The 19,549-nt window shown below is 42.9% G+C and overlaps 3 protein-coding genes across 5 annotated transcripts; 1 reads left to right on the plus strand and 2 right to left on the minus strand.

Moving 5' to 3' along the window:
* Window positions 1-241: 241 nt before the first annotated feature.
* LOC122289292 lies at window positions 242-1,951 on the minus strand. Its single transcript, XM_043096277.1, has 2 exons — window positions 1,337-1,951; window positions 242-1,255 (listed from the first exon to the last, which is right to left on the minus strand). Exons 1-2 carry the CDS (start codon window positions 1,949-1,951, stop codon window positions 242-244), a joined length of 1,629 nt encoding a protein of 542 aa, XP_042952211.1.
* Window positions 1,952-4,300: 2,349 nt separating this feature from the next.
* On the plus strand, window positions 4,301-12,172 carry LOC122289887. 3 transcript variants are annotated; one of them, XR_006236248.1, is made up of 5 exons: window positions 4,301-4,812; window positions 6,413-6,784; window positions 6,886-11,332; window positions 11,550-11,620; window positions 11,812-12,172. XR_006236248.1 is itself a non-coding variant. In XM_043097257.1 (4 exons), the coding sequence occupies exons 1-3, from the start codon at window positions 4,681-4,683 to the stop codon at window positions 11,290-11,292; spliced, it is 4,911 nt and encodes a 1,636-aa protein (XP_042953191.1). In that variant the 5' UTR covers window positions 4,301-4,680; the 3' UTR covers window positions 11,293-11,332; window positions 11,550-12,172. The 3 variants fall into 3 exon arrangements, 2 of the variants coding, with proteins under 2 accessions (XP_042953191.1, XP_042953192.1); XM_043097257.1 differs by having other exon boundaries at window positions 11,550-12,172; XM_043097258.1 differs by lacking the exon at window positions 6,413-6,784 and having other exon boundaries at window positions 11,550-12,172.
* Window positions 12,173-15,916: 3,744 nt separating this feature from the next.
* LOC122289294 lies at window positions 15,917-17,317 on the minus strand. Its single transcript, XM_043096278.1, has 2 exons — window positions 16,750-17,317; window positions 15,917-16,491 (listed from the first exon to the last, which is right to left on the minus strand). Exons 1-2 carry the CDS (start codon window positions 17,315-17,317, stop codon window positions 15,917-15,919), a joined length of 1,143 nt encoding a protein of 380 aa, XP_042952212.1.
* Window positions 17,318-19,549: the final 2,232 nt, after the last annotated feature.

Below are 19,549 nucleotides of genomic sequence, written 5' to 3' on the forward strand. Positions count from 1 at the left end.
GCAGACTATGTATTTTATACCATTCAGCCATTCTTGCTCTTCCAAAGATTACACAGTCGTCTGTAAAGAGCAAATGACTTATTCTTGTCCCTCCTTTTGCAACAGCAATCCCTTGAATCTCAGATCTGGTCTCAGCCTCATTTATCATACTGCTCAGTCCCTCAACACAAAGAATGAATAGATAAGGGGAAATAGGGTCCCCTTGTCTAATACCTCTTGTAGGTTTTATCACTCTACCAGGCTATCCATTGACCAATACCAAATAGGTAACTGAAGATACACACTGCATTATCAAACCAATCCACCTTTCCTCAAACCCCATCTTCCTCATTATACTCTCTACAAACCTCCATTCAATCCTATCATAAACTTTTGCCATGTCTAGCTTTAAAGTCATACTTCCCACCTTCCCCTTTTGCCTTGTCTTCATTGAATGCAAAGCTTCATATGCAATCATCACTTTATCAGTTATCAATCTCTCCGGGATGAAAGCACTTTGCTTGTGGGAAATCAACAAAGGCAACACCTTCTTGAGTCTATTTGCTAAGACCTTTGAAATCAGCTTATACATGACGTTACATAGACTGATAAGTCTAAATTCACTAGCCAATAATGGATCCTTAACCTTCGGAATCAGTGCTATATATGTGTAGTTCAGTCCATTTCCTAACCCTCCTTCCCCATTTAAGAAGCCAAGAACAGCCGTACTCACCTCTTCCCCTATTGTTTCCCAATATGCATGATAAAAGCAAGCCTCATATCCATCAGGCCTCGGGGATTTTAATGACGCCATTTGCTTCAAAGCAATCCTGATTTCTTCCTCAACATAGGGTCTCTGCAAGTCTTCATTCATCACTAGTGTTACCCTCGGCCTGATACCTCTCAAGCATTCATCAATGGCTTCCATGGTAGGATTAGTAGAAGCAAATAGGTTCTGAAAATACATAGAGAGAACCCTCTCCATTTCACCTTGTTCATTCACCAGTTGACCATTAGCATCCTTTATTTCCTTAATCCGATTCTTAATTCTCCTCTGATTTGCACATGAGTGAAAGAATTTTGTGTTCTTATCCCCATTTTTATACCAATTCCTCTTGGCTCTCTGTTTCCATTTTATATCTTCCTGTGCTAATAGTAAACCCAACTCCCTTTGCAGAGATTTGATGATCTTAACATTATGAGGGCCCTCCTCTTCTTGTTCCACTTTTAACCTTTCTGTTTTTTCTTTTATCTGTTTCTCAGCATCTTGCCTCTTCTGAAAACTCCATTTTAACAACTCTTTTTGGCACCTGGATAATTTTTGCTACACCCGTCCCATTAGATTTTGCACACTCACCCTTCTCTTCCATACATCTTCAATAACTGCCCCTCCATCTTCCTTGAGAGTCCATTTTGCCTCAAATCTAAACAGTCTTCTCCTCTTCATATGCAAAACCACCCCCTTATCCATGCTCAATAGTAGAGCTTTATGATCAGACTGGCTTGCTGTCAACACCTCCACCTCCCTGTTTTTAAACATCTCAATCCATCTCCAGTTAGCCACTGCCCTGTCAAGCCTTTCCTTCGTGAAGGTTTGATCCTCATGTTTGTTGCTCCAAGTAAACTTGCATCCCTTCCATCCAAGATCAAACAGACAGTTTTCATCCAAAGCATGCCAAAATTCTCTCATTTGGCTTTCGGGTCTAGGCCTACCCCCCTCCTTCTCATCTTGACAGCACACCTCATTGAAATCCCCAATAGTGCACCATGGTACCTGGTCAGATGGTTTTATTAATGACAACAAGTTCCATGTATCTCTTCTCTTATTTACCTCTGAGTGTCCATAGAACCCAGTCAACAACCACCTATCCTCCTTTCCAACATAAGCACTAATATGATGTTGTGAGTAATTAACTATTTCTACCTCCCCTTCCTCTTTCCATAAAAGTGCCAATCCGCCTCTCCCTCCCATTGCTTCAACAGCCAAACACCCATCCCACATCAGCCTCCTTTTAATACTTTCAAAATTCTTGGCCAGTAATTTAGTCTCAACAAGAAATATTACATCGGGGCTCTTATCTCTCACCAAAAGGTGGAGGTCCTGAACTATCCGGGGGTTCCCAAGCCCCCAGCAGTTCCAACTTAATATTTTCATAATGCTTGGCGGGGCTGGTTTTCAGCCTCCGCCAATCCCATAGAAACTGTAACTCCATTTTCACCATCTCCTTTCTTTCCCTTTTTTTCCACCCCAATTCTACCAACATCAGAGTCAACATTGGCTATGCTACGTTTACTACCAGACCCCACAAAACCAAGTATAGAATTACTTGCACCTCGTGCCTTCCTCTTCCATCTTCCCTTCATCATCTTCACTCCACTTTCTTCTGTCACTAAAGCTTGATCCAGACCTTTTTCCCTCAATGCATTAGGCTCAGCTTGAGACACTATCAGACTATCCATTAGTTGCAGCTTAGGCCCATTCTCACCTTGGTCTCGGCTTACTTCCTCTTTCTCCTCTATCTCGGTCTCTACCCGAGTTGGCATATGATCAAACACCTCAAGTACATTTGCCTCCTCCACCCTCCCTACATTATTTTCTTCATAGTCTTTCCCACCAGAGTTTTTTCCTTCACTAATCCCTCCTTCCTTCCCCTTTGACCCTTCCCCCTCCTGCTCTAAGGTTACAGTAAAGGCAACCTCATCCTGACTTACCACTCCCTCCTCACTCCCGCTACCTCCCTTGGTTGTAGTCTGCCCCCATTCATCTTCCATTCTACGTCGGGGCTTATAGGTAGCTCGAAGCCACGTGCCAAACTGACCACCAATGCCTTTCCCTCCAGATTCGATCCCCTCTGTCCCCACACACCCACCCTCCCCGTGGCTAATGACACCACACTTGAAGCAAAGTTTAGAGAGCTTCTCATACTTCAGTGGGATCCAGATTTTCTCCCCAAGTAAACTCGTTGTTCTACCCCTTGCTAGTCTTCTTTTCAGGTTGATTTCGATTTTTGCTCTCAAACATTGCCCCCATCCAATGCCATTTGCACTCACCTCCACTTCTCGAACTTTGCCAATCGAATCACCTATTCGTTTCCCCACTTCAGCATTCATACAAGCAAGTGGCAGATTATACATCTGCACCCAAAAATCCTCCGTATCAAAATGCATCAGTTGAGGGGATACAAATCCGTCAAAAGATTTGAGCACTAACAGCCGATTGTCAAATAGCCAATGCTTGCCTTCGAGCACTCTGTCCTTATCCTTCCGATTTCCAAAGGTAATCACAAATAAATTCTCATCGATCTCGTGAAACTCAAAGGATCTCCCATTCTCCAAAATTTTTGCATTGTAGCCTGGATTACTCCCTTATTTATCTTTCTCTCTGATAGTAACTTCCCTACCAAATTTCTATTTCCTTCATCCAAAATCTTCCCTGTAATATTTGTATCAAGACTAATAATCTCATTTTCCTCTTCGGTCAACTTTAACTTCTCCCATTGCTTCAAAATCTCCATACCTCCCTCCTACTGTTTGCCTACACACCTCACCTCTTCCTTACTCAAAAGGGTAAATTGAGATTTCGACTTCGACTCTACCTAAGTTATTTGCTCTCTTTTTGCCTTTTTGGGAAAGATGATGAGAGAGAAAACGGTTAGAGGAGAGTTTTTAGGGACCCTTAGGTTGAAGTTTATCTCAACATAATAAAGTGGTATACTTGAGGCGACACTATCATTTCCCAATAATATATAATAATAGTATGAGGATAATTATATATATTCTCAGTATATTCGGAGTCTAACAAAAAAAAAAAAAAAATTATATTATATTGTTGAAGAAAACAATGAGACATTTTATAGGTGGGACTGGTCTCTGGAATGCGATGCAAGATGCTCCCTTTCTCTGTCAGAAGAACAGTACATTTACATCACCCCCTCACATACCTTTCTTTCCTACTTCTCGTTATGTGTGTTGGGGCAACTCTAGACAACCTTAACTCCTCCATCATCATACAGACTAGATGGTCCTCTTGCCACGTGGGGCTCTGTCATCTACTCTAAATTACAATCTCACCCCTCCCCACCCCCATAAATTAATTCAAAGTCAATTCGGCACAGAAGGGTCAACAACTTCTAAATTATATAACTTCTGAGAAGTCACTGTCACTGTCAGCCGCGGTCTATTCCTCATCCCCCCGCCCCCACTTATAATTTTTGTCCACGTCGTTTCGGCTGCCTCACCAGGCTGTTACTCTATCATTATCCTGCCCGATCTGCCCGCACTGCCCGTCTTTGCGCTACTAGCTACCAAGTACGCCCTTCCTTTATGCCGTCTCGCTCTCTCTCTCTCTCTGATTTTCTCTTTCTAAATTTTCGTACTTTCTCTATCTAGATCGAAGGCCGGCTCGAATTCGCTGTTGCTTCCCTTCGGTGGTGGGTGGATCTGAGGTTTGGTTGGATCGGTTATTTGGGACTGGGAAAGCCCTAGAAGCAGAATTGAATTGTGGTTGTGAGGAATTAGGGTTTGAGTTTTTTTGGCGGAGCAAACCGTGGGGGCTGGGGTTTCGGATCGATCTAGGGTTTTGTGGGGCTGTGAATTGGTGAGGAATTGAGGTAGGGTGAATTGGTGTCGTGCGAATAGAGGTTTGGAATTGATGTTACTCGTGGTAGGGATCGAAGGAGGGATTGGGGAACATGCAAGGCTATGCATGGGCTGGCTGCTGAGGAACGGAAACGGAGTCGGAACGTGTGGACAATCCCCACGCGTTCGATCGTAGCTGCTACGGCCGATGGTTCTTCTTCCTCTACTTTGTCTTCAGCTAATTCTTTTTCCAAGGTTTAGTTTCTCTCTTTTCTGGGGAATTAGAAATTTCACTTTGTAAAATTTCTTATGGGATTTAATTCTTGATTTTGATTTTGGGTGGCTGAAACTCTGTGCTGTTTGGGGCTTTTGGTGATTTAGAATGTTTTGTAAACGAGAAAAATGGCGTGAGGTTTTGTGAATTGTGGGATATTTTTTTAGGCCGATTTGGAGAGCACCTGATTATATGAGGGTTATTTTTCTTTAGTGTGGATGATTTCGAAATTGAGGAATGAAGGAGTTTTTTGGGAATTACGTGAAATTTATTGTTTTTACATTCAATAAACTTTCACATAATTATCAAAAAAATTTCCAAAAATAAACTTTCACAATTTCCCAAGCCAAGATATTTTTTCTTTACGTATCCACATAATTCCAAAAATTAGATTTTCATCTTTAAACTCTTACCAGTTTTAAATTGTCAGAAGTTGCAACTTTGGTTCTTACATTTTTAACCTCAAAAGTAATGCATTTTTCTTACTTTGTATTTTAGTTGCTTATATTTTCAGTCTAAAAATCTAGTTTTACGAACGAGAATCTGATTTGATGACATGTAACGGACAACTAAAGGGAACCTAATAGAATTAGTGGAGATTATCAATTGTGTGTCTACCAAATTGGGAAATTTTTTAGTATTCTTGCAGAAGTGCATCAGAACTGTTTAAGCGGTTGCCATATTTTAGTTTGTGGGTGGGCCTGCTCTTGTGCTTGGAGAATTGCGATTTGCTCTGGTTTGAATATAAGTATTCTGCAGATCCTGGATTTGTGTAAAATTTCCCCATAAATTCCTCTTTAACTTCATATATAAAACACACACACGCGCACGCGCACACACACACAGCTCATCAGAAGTACCTCTTAATTCAAATCCGGACATATTGGCTACTTTTTCTAGAGCTGCCTTCCACTTTAGAACCTTTACTTCATCCTTGAACTTATCTCCAAGATTAATGATGCTCCAAAACCACCTTTTTGATGTCATAGACTCATATCTCCAACAGATCTTTGTTCAATCAATATTTATTTTTACAGTTTCAATCTCAATAACTTTGAATCAGTTTTTTTCTAATTTCCCATAGTAGTACTTCTATATATTAATACTTTAAATGTCATGATTGTTTAACCCCAATAAAAGTATTGTTGCTTGGTGTAGTAATTGTATTGGCATTAAGTAATGGTGCTAAGGGTTGGATGTCATGGCTCCTCAGTATTTAGCTTAATGCCTCGACGGCCATCTAAGTTCAAATTCTTGTACTTAAAACCTTTGGTGGCCAACCCCTGGGATTTGTCCTGAGAATTTCCCAATATGTGTAGTATGGGACTAGATGTGTTTGGGGTTGCTCAGAATCAGAGAGTCTTGGCACCTATTCAGCCCATAAAAGTCGGTATTTTTGAACTCTTTTTATTAGTAATCAGTTTTTTTTTTTTTTTGAAAAAATGGAAATGTTTTTCATATGGATATGAAGGCCAAGATGGGCTTCTCTTGTATGCTGCTTATACCTGGTTGTCTACCATTGGCAATAGCTGTTTGTAATGTTGAAGTATTACAGATTTTTTTTTTTTCCTCACTTCTTAGGATGGGCGCAAGATCAGTGTTGGTGACTCTGCTCTTTTCAAACCAGCTCAGGATTCCCGACCATTTGTTGGACTAATTCATTGGTTGACCGTGAGTAAAGAGAATAAGATAACATTAGGTGTGAATTGGCTCTATCGGCCTGCTGAAGTAAAGCTTGGCAAAGGCGTGCTGTTAGAAGCTGCGCCAAACGAAATCTTTTACTCCTTTCATAAGGATGAGATTTCTGCCGAATCATTACTGCATCCTTGTAAAGTTGCATTCCTTCGTAAAGGTGTTGAACTTCCATCAGGGGTTTCTTCATTCGTGTGTCGACGCGTTTATGACATTACAAACAAGCGTTTATGGTGGCTAACGGATCAAGATTTTTTGAATGTTGGTTTTTATACTGTTGCACATATTTCTTTTCCATTCGTTGATTCTTTGTGGACTTGATTAATTTTTTTCTTGAACCAAAATATAAATTTTGTTTGCAGGAGCAACAGGAAGAGATAGATCAGCTGTTATATCAGACTCAGATACGAATGCATGCAACATTGCAGCCAGGTGGTAGATCTCCAAAGCCAATGAGTGGTCCAACGTCAACATCGCAGTTGAAAGCTGGTTCCGATAGTGTACAGAATAGTGCCTCTTCCCTTCCTTCTCAAGTTAAGGGAAAGAAAAGGGAGCGTGCAGATCAGGGATCTGAGCCTGTCAAACGAGAGCGTACTATGAAGACTGATGATGGGGATTCTGGTCTTAGCAGAGTAGAAAGCAATTTAAAATCTGAAATTTTAAAATTTACAGAAAAAGGAGGTCTTATAGACTCTGAAGGGGTTGAGAGATTGGTGCAACTCATGCTGCCTGAAAGAAATGAGAAAAAAATAGATTTAAATGGGCGGTCAATGCTTGCTGGTGTTATAGCAGCCACAGATAAGTTTGATTGTCTTGGTCAGTTTGTGCAGCTCAGGGGTGTGCCTGTATTTGATGAATGGCTCCAAGAAGTCCATAAAGGAAAGATTGGTGATGGTGAAAAAAATGTTGAGGAGTTTCTCTTGGTTTTGCTTCGGGCTCTAGATAAGCTGCCTGTAAATCTTCATGCCTTACAAATGTGCCACATTGGAAAGTCTGTGAATCATTTACGCACTCATAAGAACTTGGAAATCCAGAAGAAAGCAAGGAGTTTAGTTGACACATGGAAAAGACGGGTTGAGGCCGAAATGAACATCAATGATGCAAAGTCTGGTTCAAATCAGGCTGTTCCCTGGTCTTCAAGACTGCGCCTTCCTGAAGTTTCACATGGTGGTAACAGACACTCTGGCACATCCACTGATGCAGCAATAAAGAGCTCAGTTACACAGCTCTCTGCATCTAAAACTGCCTCGGTAAAGCTTATCCAGGGGGAGAGTGTTATCAGGTCTCCATCTGCATCTGCATCTCCAGGTTCTATGAAATTGGTGCCATCTCCTGCACCAGCAAATACCAATGTAAGAGATGGTCAGGTTCAAAATGCTGCAGGTGGCACCTCTGATCTCCCTCTGACAACAGCGAGGGATGAGAAAAGCAGCAGTTCTAGTCAATCTCACAACAGTCAATCATGTTCTAGTGATCATACTAAAACAGGGGGACTTTCGGTGAAGGAGGATGCAAGGAGCTCTAGTGCTGGTTCAATGCATGGAAATAAGGTCTCAGGTGGTTCTTCACGGCATCGGAAATCGGTCAATGGATTTCCTGGCTCAGCTGCATCTGGAGTTCAAAGGGAAATCACTTCGAGCAAAAGTTCCTTGCACAAAAATCCAGCTTCAGAGAAACTATTACAGTCTGAAAAGCCACTTGATGGGCCCGTCTCTGAGGCTAATAGTCTCAAATTGATTGTGAAGATTTCAAATCGAGGCCGTAGTCCAGCACAAAGTGCCAGTGGAGGATCAGTTGAAGACCCTTCAATCATGAATAGCAGAGCTTCTTCCCCTGTGCTCTCTGAGAAACATGATCAGTTTGATCGTACTCTCAAAGAGAAGAGTGATACGTATCGAGCTAATGTAACTTCAGATGTGAATACTGAATCCTGGCAAAGTAATGATTTCAAGGATGTACTGACTGGGTGTGATGATGGTGATGGATCCCCTGTAGCCATTGCTGATGAAGAACGTTGCAGAACTGGTGAAGACAGTAAAAAAATTGCAGAAGCTAAAGCTGCTTCCTCATCATCAGGGAATGAACTTGAATCAGCGAATTTACAGGATGCTTCTTTGCGCTCTATAAATGCTTTAATTGATAGTTGTGTAAAGTACTCTGAAACTAATGCATCTATGTCCATTGGGGATGATGTTGGAATGAACCTCCTCGCTAGTGTGGCAGCTGGTGAGATGTCCAAGTCAGATTTGGTTTCACCCATCAATTCTCCACTAAGAAACACCCCTACAGTTGAGCACTGCTGCACAGGCAGTGATCCCACAGTTAAAGTTAAATCATCTTTGGTGGATGACTTTGGTAGAGAAGAAAGTCAGTCTCATGATGGTGCTGATGAAGATCATGAGAAGCAGGGTGTTATTTCCACCAATTTTAGACCTAAAGTTGGAGAAGGTAGTTCTGTTGATTTGGTTTCCGGGGAGAAACCAATGGTAGAGTACCCTGGATATTTAACTTCTTCTGGTAGGGATTTACAACAAACTGCAGATGCATGTGTAGAGGGTGATGGAAAATCTGCTGAAATAAAAGTAGCTACATCAATGGCTTCCTCCACTGCAAGTACTGTAGAGAAAACTATGAATGTTGAAGGAAGCCAACCACCACAAGAGAAAAAGATGGATGGTGCGGTGAGTGCAGGTGCCACTCCAGATGTTAAAGAAAAAGCAAGTTGCTCTTTGGTGAAAGAAGATGACGGCAAGGATGAAATTGTAAGTCTTAAGGTTGAGATGAACGCCGTTGAAGGGTTGGGTGATACTGTGCAGACTGAGCAGAATCCTTCTGCATCCATGATGCATTCTGATGATATGAAAGGAAGCAATCAAGAAGTGGTGCTTCCTTCTAGTGGTGGGAAAGATGTGCTTTCAGAAAATTGCAGTAAACTGGAGGCTGAAAATATTGGCAAAACAGATGTGGGGGGTTTTGTGGGTCAGATTGACGATCGTAGAAATGAGCAGGACAGTAATGCTCTTTCAAGTCCAGAGAATCGAATTTCAGTCGGTTTGGCTCCCATTCTTTCTGATCGTAATGGTGAACATGTGGAGGAAAATTTGGAAAGCAAGGAGGACCTTGCTCAGCGAGGTAGAGCAACTCCTCACATGGTTTCATCTGCACTCGCTGCACAAGAAACAGAACAGCCTGAGAGCTCTAGGGGTTCCAAGTTGATTGGCACAGAAACAGAGGATGCAGAGGAATGTATATCAACCATTGCCCATGCTGCTTCTATTCCTGTTTCTGGGGTGTCAGACATGGATGCAAAAGTGGAATTTGATTTGAATGAAGGCTTTAGTGTGGATGATGGAAAATTTGGGGAACATAATAACTTGGCAGCACCAGCATGTTCTGCTGCTATTCGTTTGGTTAGCCCATTACCTTTTTCTCTTCCTTCTGGGTCTAGTGGCCTTCCTGCTTCAATTACCATCACAGCTGCTGCAAAGGGTCCCTTTGTTCCACCCGATGACCTACTGAAGAGTAAAGGGGAACTTGGTTGGAAGGGATCAGCAGCCACCAGTGCCTTTCGACCAGCTGAACCCAGGAAACCTCTAGAAATGTCAATGGGAACTACAAGCATTCCTCTTCCTGATGCCACAGCTGGCAAGCAGAGTCGCCTTCCGTTGGATATTGACTTGAATGTACCAGATGAGAGATTCCTTGAGGATCTTGTTTCACGAAATTGCACTCAGGAGCCTGGTACTTTAGCTGGGCCTATGAATAGTTGTGAACTGGCATGTGAACAACAGATAGGTTCTAAGCCTCTCCGTGGTTCTGGAGGACTTGATCTTGATTTGAACCTAGTTGATGATGCTTCTGATATGGGGAATTATGCAACAAGCAGCAATACTGGTAGAGTAGATGTCCCACTTTTGCCGATAAAATCACCATCCAGCAGTGCACTTAATGGTGCAATGAGTGGTCGCAGGGACTTTGACTTGAACAATGGACCTGTAGTTGATGAGGTGTGTGCTGAACCCTTGCAGTTTAGCCAGCAAGCAAGGAGCAGTCTGCCATCCCAACCTCCTCTTTCTGGCCTCAGAATGAACAATACAGAAATGGGAAACTTCGCACCTTGGTTTCCCTCAGGAAGTACATATTCTGCTATTGCTATTCCGTCAATTATGCCTGATAGAGGGGAGCAGCCTTTCCCAATTGTCGCACCTGGTGGGCCACAAAGGATGTTGGGTCCCACTGGTAGCAGCAGTCCATTTAGTCCTGATGTCTACAGGGGGCCGGTGTTATCATCCGCTCCTACAGTGCCCTTCCCCTCCAGTTCATTTCAGTACCCTGTCTTTCCTTTTGGTACCAGCTTTCCACTGCCATCAGCCACTTTTTCAGGTGGTTCAACAACATATATGGACTCATCATCTGGAGGGAAGGTTTGCTTTCCTGCAGTCCGTCCACAGTTTTTAGGACCTCCTGGTGCTGTTTCATCCCAATTTCCTAGGCCTTTTGTTGTAAGCTTCCCTGATGGTAGCAGTAATATTAGTGGTGAGAGCAGTAAGAAATGGGGAAGACAAGGCTTAGACCTTAATGCTGGGCCTGTTGGCCTAGATGTGGATGGGAGAGATGAGCCATCTCTTCCACTGAGGCATCTGTCTCTTTCTGGTTCACAGGCCCCAGCAGACAAACAAGCAAGGACGATCCAGATGGCAGGTGGTGTTTCGAAGAGAAAGGAACCTGAGGGAGGTTGGGATGGATACAAGCAATCCTCGTGGCAGTAGGGATGAGTAATGACACAATCTAGTGAACCATGAACAGCTTGTAAGTTTTCTTCTGTATTTGGCACTTCCCTGTGCAGGTCTAGTCACCTAGGAGAGTGATAAAGGATCTCTCCTTTACCCTTAGCATTATTTGGTGAAATATTTCGTAGAACTTAATGTTTTTCCCTCTAGTATTCACACATTGTCATGTTTTTTTCCCATTGAAATGAAAATTTTTATACCCTAAATTTTTTTTGTTAATTATATCTTCTCTTCAGTGCTTTGAGGATGGGTGTTGGCTAATCCCCAGAGGTCGTCACCTGACTTGTGTGATTTTCAAGGATGGGTGGTAAGTGAGTTATCTGATGTTGTTCATAGTCTCCGACCCCCATCCATTCTCTGTATCAAATTGTATTTTAGTGGAATCTGTCCGGGGTCTACGAGCTACTTGTTCCTTGAATTTGTTCTGGGTGGCTGCAGATCAATTTCCCTTTTGTAGATATTTTAACTGTTGGAAAGCATTTGATCTCTGTTTCCCAGAACTCGAATTTGGTGCCCTTACTGGTATTCAGTGCATTGACCATATATGCCATTGGACTCAACGCTTCCCTTCCTTGCCCCCCTTCCGGTATGAAGGTTGGAATGCAGAACTGATTTTGAGCCAACAACTTTTGTATGTGGTTTCTCGTTTAATTATTCTCTCTCTTTCCCTCCTATCTACCAATCACAAATATATAGAACTGACGGACAATTTTGGGAACTGAACTTTTCTTGTTTTGGCATGGTTTAGTTGCTATGCTCGATGTTTTTTTTATAAGCTATGCTTGATTTTGTATTATACTTGCCAAAAAAATGTATTCTATCTTCCCTTTAATTTATTTATTCACACTAATTTAGTCTTCATGGTGGATTTTCTGCCAGATTGCTACAAGTGTTCTCACATACCATTCAATTACATAAGAGGCCACATCCTGAAGCTTTTTACTTTTGAGGGTTTTGTTTCTTGAGTTTGTTTTGCTTATGCATGCTGAAACAACGTTTTTATTGTTTGTTGTGGTGCTGTTCATACATGTGTAGTAAGAGATTGCGACTGACATTGACTGTAGTATGTACCAAAACCGTCTTGATGCTTGGTAAAATTACACTTTTAACTCCCATAAACTACCATCTTTTTGCGATGCGACTTATCAATATCGAAGTTGTGAATTACTCTCCCTATTTGAACCTAAGTTTCTCTTTGCACCCGTTTGACACATGGTAGTGTGCATTGCACTAGAGTTTCATATTGGGGGCCAAGTGATCACTTTTATTTGTTTGACTTGGTTTGAAGCTGTATGTGTATGTTAACTGCACATATTTATTCCAGACCTGACCCTAGTATTTTTTGTTAGAGTTGCTGTATGTGTGGTTATTATGGATTGCTGCAAATGGTTAATTGCATATCAAGAAGAATATGAATTGCTCTTGAAGAATTAGTAGAGTTATAGCAATAGGTTAGAAGAAGAATTGTGGAAACACGCTCACAAGGATCGGTAAATGCGTAGGTGTTTTCGCTATTTTGTGTGCATGCATGTACACAGATTTTAGCGTAAACCAGATTGATTAGTGCCGTTGCACAGTCGGATCCTTACCAGGAGTACAACACTTTGGAGATTTTATCTTGTTCAGTTTTGGGGTTTTCTTCTCCTCGCGTTCTTAGTTTAGCTTTAAGTTATACAATACGCATGGAGTTTATGTCCTGCATGCCTCTAGGTGCTAGAATTACTCTGATTTTTGGAATTAGAGCCTGAAATTTATTGTATTTGTGGAGCTATGTGAGAAGCTTTACATGAATAGAGGCATCATTTCTTTGCTTTTAGGGCAAATTTGCAACCGTAACTTCAAGTAATCTTTTGTTTGGAAAGAAAGAAAACCTGAGTTTAACTTCATTTTATTTACGAGAGAATTACTTCATCTGTACAGGAATCCTACAAAAGTGACTTTATATGCTGATAGGTCAATTTTTTTTTTTCCTTTCTTGAATTTTTAGTTAACATTTTTTGAGCTGAAACTTGCATTGTTATTGTCAAGTCAGTGTGTAAAAGGTCTGTGTCGATATAGCAGTTCTCACTAAAACCTAGTCAGATGAGAACCTTGATTACAGCGTGACAAAATCGTACTCACATGCTCTGCCATAATTGCAGTGAAAATGGTCATTTACGGCATGAACACAGATCACACCTTCGACAACCGTTAGGCAAATTACTTAGGTAAGTCCAAAGCAGTATCATTATATAGTGGGGAGTAACTGGCTCTTAGGCTTCTTTTTTTTTTTTTTTTTTATAGGTAAAAGAAGTTTTATTGATCTACGTAAATAGGCAAAGCCCGAGTACATAAGAGATATACAAAGAAGAGCCTAATTACAAAATTACGTGCTATTGATAGTAGCATACAAATTGTTTAGGCTCGTTCCATTCCATACTATAGAAGAGGCCCACAACAACAAAGTGTGAAAGAAAAAGTCTCTAAAACTTTTTGGGGAGCGTTCCTTATCCTCGAAGCAGTGGCTATTTCTTTCGTTCCATGTGCACCACATGAAGCATAGGGGTATCATCTTCCATGCTGCAGCGATTTGGCGATTGCCCCTAATTCCTCGCCAACAAGATAACAGATCTATCACCCTTTTGGGCATAACCCATGCAATACCAAGTTTCGAGAAGATTGCATCCCACAATACCTTAACTACTTCGCAGTGAAGAAGAAGGTGGTCCGTTGATTCGCCATTACATTTGCACATGTAGTACCAATCCGTTATGTAGAGTCCGCGCTTCCTTAGCTTGTCGATGGTTAGGATTTTATCATGAGAGGCCACCCACCCGAAGAAAGCTATTTTGAGAGGAACATTACTCCTCCATATGCTCTTACAAGGAAAGTTAATGAAGGGATGAGTTGACAAGGCTTTGTGATAGGAGCGAACTGAAAATTTCTTGTTCCCTGTGTGGGACCAGAGTAATTTGTCTTCCCTATCTACTCTTGGTTTTAGCGCATATAACATCCTGTAGAAATGAGTAATGTCTCCCATCTCCCAGTCTTGTGCAGCTCTAGTGAAACTTACAGTCCAAGTAATGGAATCAAAATTGTTGTACATATTATCCGCCACGGAAGAGCCTTGATCTAAGGCGATCCTATAAAGAGAGGGGAAAGAGTTTTTCAAGGCCACCTCCCCACACCAACTATCGTGCCAAAATTTGATCCGCGTGCCCCTTCCCACCTCAAACCTGCAGTTGCCTAGTAAATCATCCTAGCTCTTCCGGATAAATTTCCAAACTCCCACACCATGAGCTCCTCTGACTTCATTGGAACACCAACCTCCCCATACGCTCCCATATTTGGCCTCTAAAATGTTTCTCCAAAGAGCATTTTCCTCCAGGTGAAAGCGCCATAACCATTTACCGAGGAGCGCCTTGTTGAAGGTTCTCAAGTTTCTTAAGCCCAGCCCTCCATGAGACAACGGGGTGCAAACTTTATCCCATTTGATCAAATGGAATTTCTTTGTGTCTTCTAGCCCACCCCATAAGAAATCACGAAAAATCTTTTCCAGTCTATTCGACACCCCTGCAGGCACTGGAAATAAGGAAAGGAAATATGTTGGAAGGTTGGATAGCGTACTCTTAATAAGGTTGATTCTCCCACCCTTGGACAAGTAAATTCTCTTCCACCCCGCTAGTTTGCCTTCAATTTTCTTAATGATCACTTCCCACATTACCTTAGATTTATGAGGGGCTCCCAAAGGGAGTCCAAGGTACTTCATTGGCAAAGATGTGATCCCGCATTCTATAATGGCAGCCACCTCCCCTAAGTTATTGACCAAGCCAATGGGTACTACTTCCGACTTAGATAGGTTTACCTTAAGGCTAGTTGCCACTTCAAAGCAAAGGAGGAGTGTTCTAAGAGAACGAATCTGGTCCAGATCTGGGTCACAAAAAATCAACGTATCATCGGCAAAAAGGAGATGGGAAACCGCCAAGGGTCCTTGATTAGACCCACCTATCGAGTAATCCGATATGAAACCAAACTCCACTGCCCTTTCCAACATTCTGCTTAACACTTCCATAACAAGAATAAATAAAAGTGGGGATAATGGATCCCCTTGTTTCAAACCCCGAGAGCTGTTGAAAAATCCTTCAGGAGTACCGTTGACCAACACAGAGAATCTGACAGTTGTGATACAATGCTTGATCCACTAACACCATCTTACCCCAAAACCATATCTGTCGAGAATGTGCAACAATAAGTCCCAATTCGCATGGTCGAATGCCTTTTTCATATCCAGTTTACATAAGATACCTGTAATACTGGATCTGATTCTACTCTCCAGCCATTCGTTGGCAATGAGGACCGAGTCTAATATTTGTCTTCCTTTCACAAAGGCATTTTGTGATTTTGAGATGATCTTCCCCATAACCGTGCTTAACCGCTTTGCTAAAACTTTGGAGATTATCTTATACACCCCACTTACCAAACTTATGGGCCGGAAATCCTTCACTTCCACTGACCTTGCCCTCTTGGGGATAAGTGCAATGAAAGAAACATTAAGGCTCTTCTCAAATTTCATCAAGGAGTGAAATTCCGAGAAAACCTTCATGATGTCTTCTTTGACAATGTCCTAACAAGCGTGGAAGAAAGCCATTGGGAAACCGTCTGGTCCTGGGGCTTTATCTTTGTTCATACCTTTTAACACAACAAACACTTCTTCTTCTTCGAAAGGCCTCTCCAACCAAGCCGCACTTGTGTGTTCAATGGTATCAAAAACTAGTCCGTCCACTTTAGGTCTCCAAGAGTACTGCTCTGTCAAAAGCTTATCATAGAAGTGGACAATATGGTCATTAATAGCATCTCGGCCCGATATAACCCTGCCTTCATCATGAATGACCTCTATGGCGTTGTTCCTTCTATGGGAGTTTGCAACCCGATGAAAAAACTTTGTGCTCCTGTCCCCTTCCTTCAACCAGAGAGCTCGTGATGTTTGCCTCCACGAGATTTCTTCCATAAGGGAAATTTTTTCCAGCTCAGTGGTTACAATCATTCTTCTTGTCGTATCCTCGGTAGATAGAGCCCTTACCGTTTCTCTCTCATCAAATTGTTGCAATTCTGCAAAGAGCTTGTCCCGCTGGTCATTGATGTTCCCAAAGGTTTCCAAGTTCCATATTTTGAGATCATTCTTCAATGCTTTAAGCTTCCCTGCTAGAATAAAACTAGGAGTATCTGAAAGCTGATAGGAGGCCCACCACGAGCTTACTTTTTCAACGAACCCATCCACCTTTAATCACATGTTCTCAAACTTAAAGTATCTTCGTCCCTCCCGAAGACCACCACAATCTAGCAAAATGGGAAAGTGATCCGAGCAAAACCGAGGAAGCCGTTTCTGACATAGATTGGGGAAGTGAATCTCCCAGGAAGGAGAGACAACAAACCTGTCTAGCCTCGACCAGGTCCTACCATTTGACCAAGTGAAATTTCCCCAAACTAAAGGGAGATCCACCAAGTCTAAATCGAAAAGAAGAGCTGAAAAGTCAGCCATAGCTGAGCCCATGCTAGAAGCCCCTGAGCGTTCACTCGGAAAACGGGTGATATTAAAATCGCCTCCAATACAATATGGAATATCCCACCAACTACATAAGCCAGCTATCTTGTCCCAAAGAAATTTCCTGCTACTGTCGTCATTTGGCCCATAAACTCCTGCAAATCCCCAAACAAAGTCGTCATCTACATTCGAAAAAGAGCATGCTAACGAAAATTCCCCAATGCATTCTTCCACTAAGTTAACTGCTCTCTTGTCCCACATTACTAAAATGCCCCCTGAAGCACCCTTGGAGTCGAGGGTGGTCCAGCCTGCATAAGAGCAATTCCAAAGGCTTCTGATGATGTGTCTATCAATGGGTTTTAATTTCGTCTCTTGCAAACATATGACATCTGCTTTCCAATCCCGTAATAAGTTTTTCACTTTGAGGCGCTTGTTCGGGTCATTCAAACCACGAACATTCCATGAAAGAATTTTAGGTTTCATGGATTACCAAGGTTCACCCTATCCTTGTGTCGCCCCCGACTCGCACTACCTTCCCGTGCATCATAATTGATGGAACAAGCAAGTCTCTTCAGCTCCCTATCTTTCTTCATCACTGATTTGGCCAGCAGAGGTTGGCCTGCCTTTATTGCGATGAGAAGAGCTTGCATCTGATCTTCATAACCTGCGCAAGACATCCCTAAACAACGGCTCATTTCCTTAACCTTCTAAAAAATCCAATCTGGTTGCAAATCAGTCCAAGGGACAGTTGGTGGCAACGAACACAGAGGGCTGGGTGCATTATCGGGATCAAACAAATCAGTTATAGGTGTGTCCGCCCCAAACTCCTTACATACTAATTGTAGATCTGACCCGTAGGAAGACCCATCATCCGATGAACCCCCATCCAAAGAAGAGTCAACAACTTCTTCCAACTCAGAACATAAGACCCTAGAGAATGACTCAGAAAAACCCAACAGAGGATAGGAACTTACGGGAGCATCGCACGCAGCATCTGGAGGATGGCACAGGGACCTCAAGGTGACGGTAGGGTTCAAGGTAGAAGCCTGTTGGTCATCGGCGACCATTGGCCCTTTCTGTGGCAGCGGTGAGGTGGCGACGGCCTGAGGAGCGGCTGTGTCCGTTCCAGATGTCTTCTCCAAGCAAAACAGTTCGAGTGAGGTGTTAGGAGGCTACCCACCCAACACAGAAGGTACTCCGACGTTCGTCGGCGGCGTCTGTGCCGGCGGGATGACCAGAGGAGGCGTCGGGTTGTGCCGATCCGGGCCGAAGTCCGTTCCAGATGTCTTCTCGAAGCAAAACATTTTGAGTGAGGTGTTAGGAGGCTGCCCACCCAACACAGAAGGTACGCCGACTTCCGTCGGCGGCGTCTGTACCGGTGGGATGACCAGAGGAGGCGTCGGGTTGCGCCGATCCTGGCTGGAGTTGACAGATGCCGAGATATCTGCCTGTCTGTCCGCGCGATGTGGAGAGTCCGGTGGTCATGCCGTGGGCTCGCTCTACCTGGGCCTGGGCTCTTAGCCCGTGACCGTGATAGTGAGCCCAGGACACCTGGACTTGAGACCTGCTGACTAGAAGGAATGGGACTCGGGTTGAGAGGCTTGGGGGCCCAAGCCCGTAAGCCGATGGGAACTTGGGGGCCCAAGCCCGGCCCATCCTTAGCCCTACAGGACATATCCAGCCCCTTACTCTCCTTCACGTTTACCCTTAAAAATCTGTTACGTCCCACTTTAGGAGGAAAAAATTCAGAAGCACGCGGAGCTGAAGTTGAAGCTATGGTTGCCGTAGGCTCCCTGCCCAATCCCATCACCATACACAGTCCCAGATCAACCTTATTCACCAATAAGGAAACTTCTTCTAGCACACCAGAAAGTTGTGCTCTGACAGCCCATAATACACCTTCTACCTCCTCCAACTTTTTGCCACTGTCAGAGGGCGCCCCCTTGTCCACTGGGTAAGGACCATACTCTTCCTCCTTCGTTTCCATGGTAGAGCTGCACTCTGCCTCAGTCCCAACCACCATGGCGTAGGATTTTGAGACATGGACAGACTTGCCATCCCTTCTCAAAGCATTTTCTGGTTGCACCACCGTGTGTTCAGTGGCTTTTTTTAGATTATAGGCAAACCCCTCCCAGCCACTACCCTCTAAACCTTCGGGAATGATCACAGAGCCTCTTCTCCTACCATTATTAAATTCCTCCAACAGTAGGTAGCAGCCTCTAGAATTTCTGAGAAGATGTAAGGTAAGCATCCCATTCCCCCCCTCTGTTTTTTGAAGAAATCTTCACGCCACCTAGCTTTGGTGGCTTCTCCTACCATTTTAACCACCCATGAAGCCATTGGACCATCTATGAGAAGAAACAGAGACATCTGTCTGCTTCTCTCAGTAATGCGATAACTATTGACACCCTCTTTCACGAAGATGAATGTTTTTGATTCCACTGTAAAACATCTAAGTTCTACCATGTTGAGATAACTGGGAAAAGAAAAGATAAGGAGAAAGAAGTGTGAAAAAGGAAGGGAATGGAACTCAATTCCGGCGAGGAGCGCCGGAGTGAAGGTTGTGAGCTTGCATGCAGGCACACCAGGTTTTGTATGGAGAGGTTATAAAGAGAAAAAGTGCTTCTACCCAATGCAATCTTCTTAGGCTTCTTAAAAGGAAAAAAAATAAAAAAATAAAAAATCTGGAGTATGGAATGCTCAAGTGCCGTGATT

The sequence above is a fragment of the Carya illinoinensis genome, chromosome 12, assembly GCF_018687715.1.
Source record: "Carya illinoinensis cultivar Pawnee chromosome 12, C.illinoinensisPawnee_v1, whole genome shotgun sequence".
NCBI classification, from domain to species: Eukaryota; Viridiplantae; Streptophyta; class Magnoliopsida; order Fagales; family Juglandaceae; genus Carya; species Carya illinoinensis.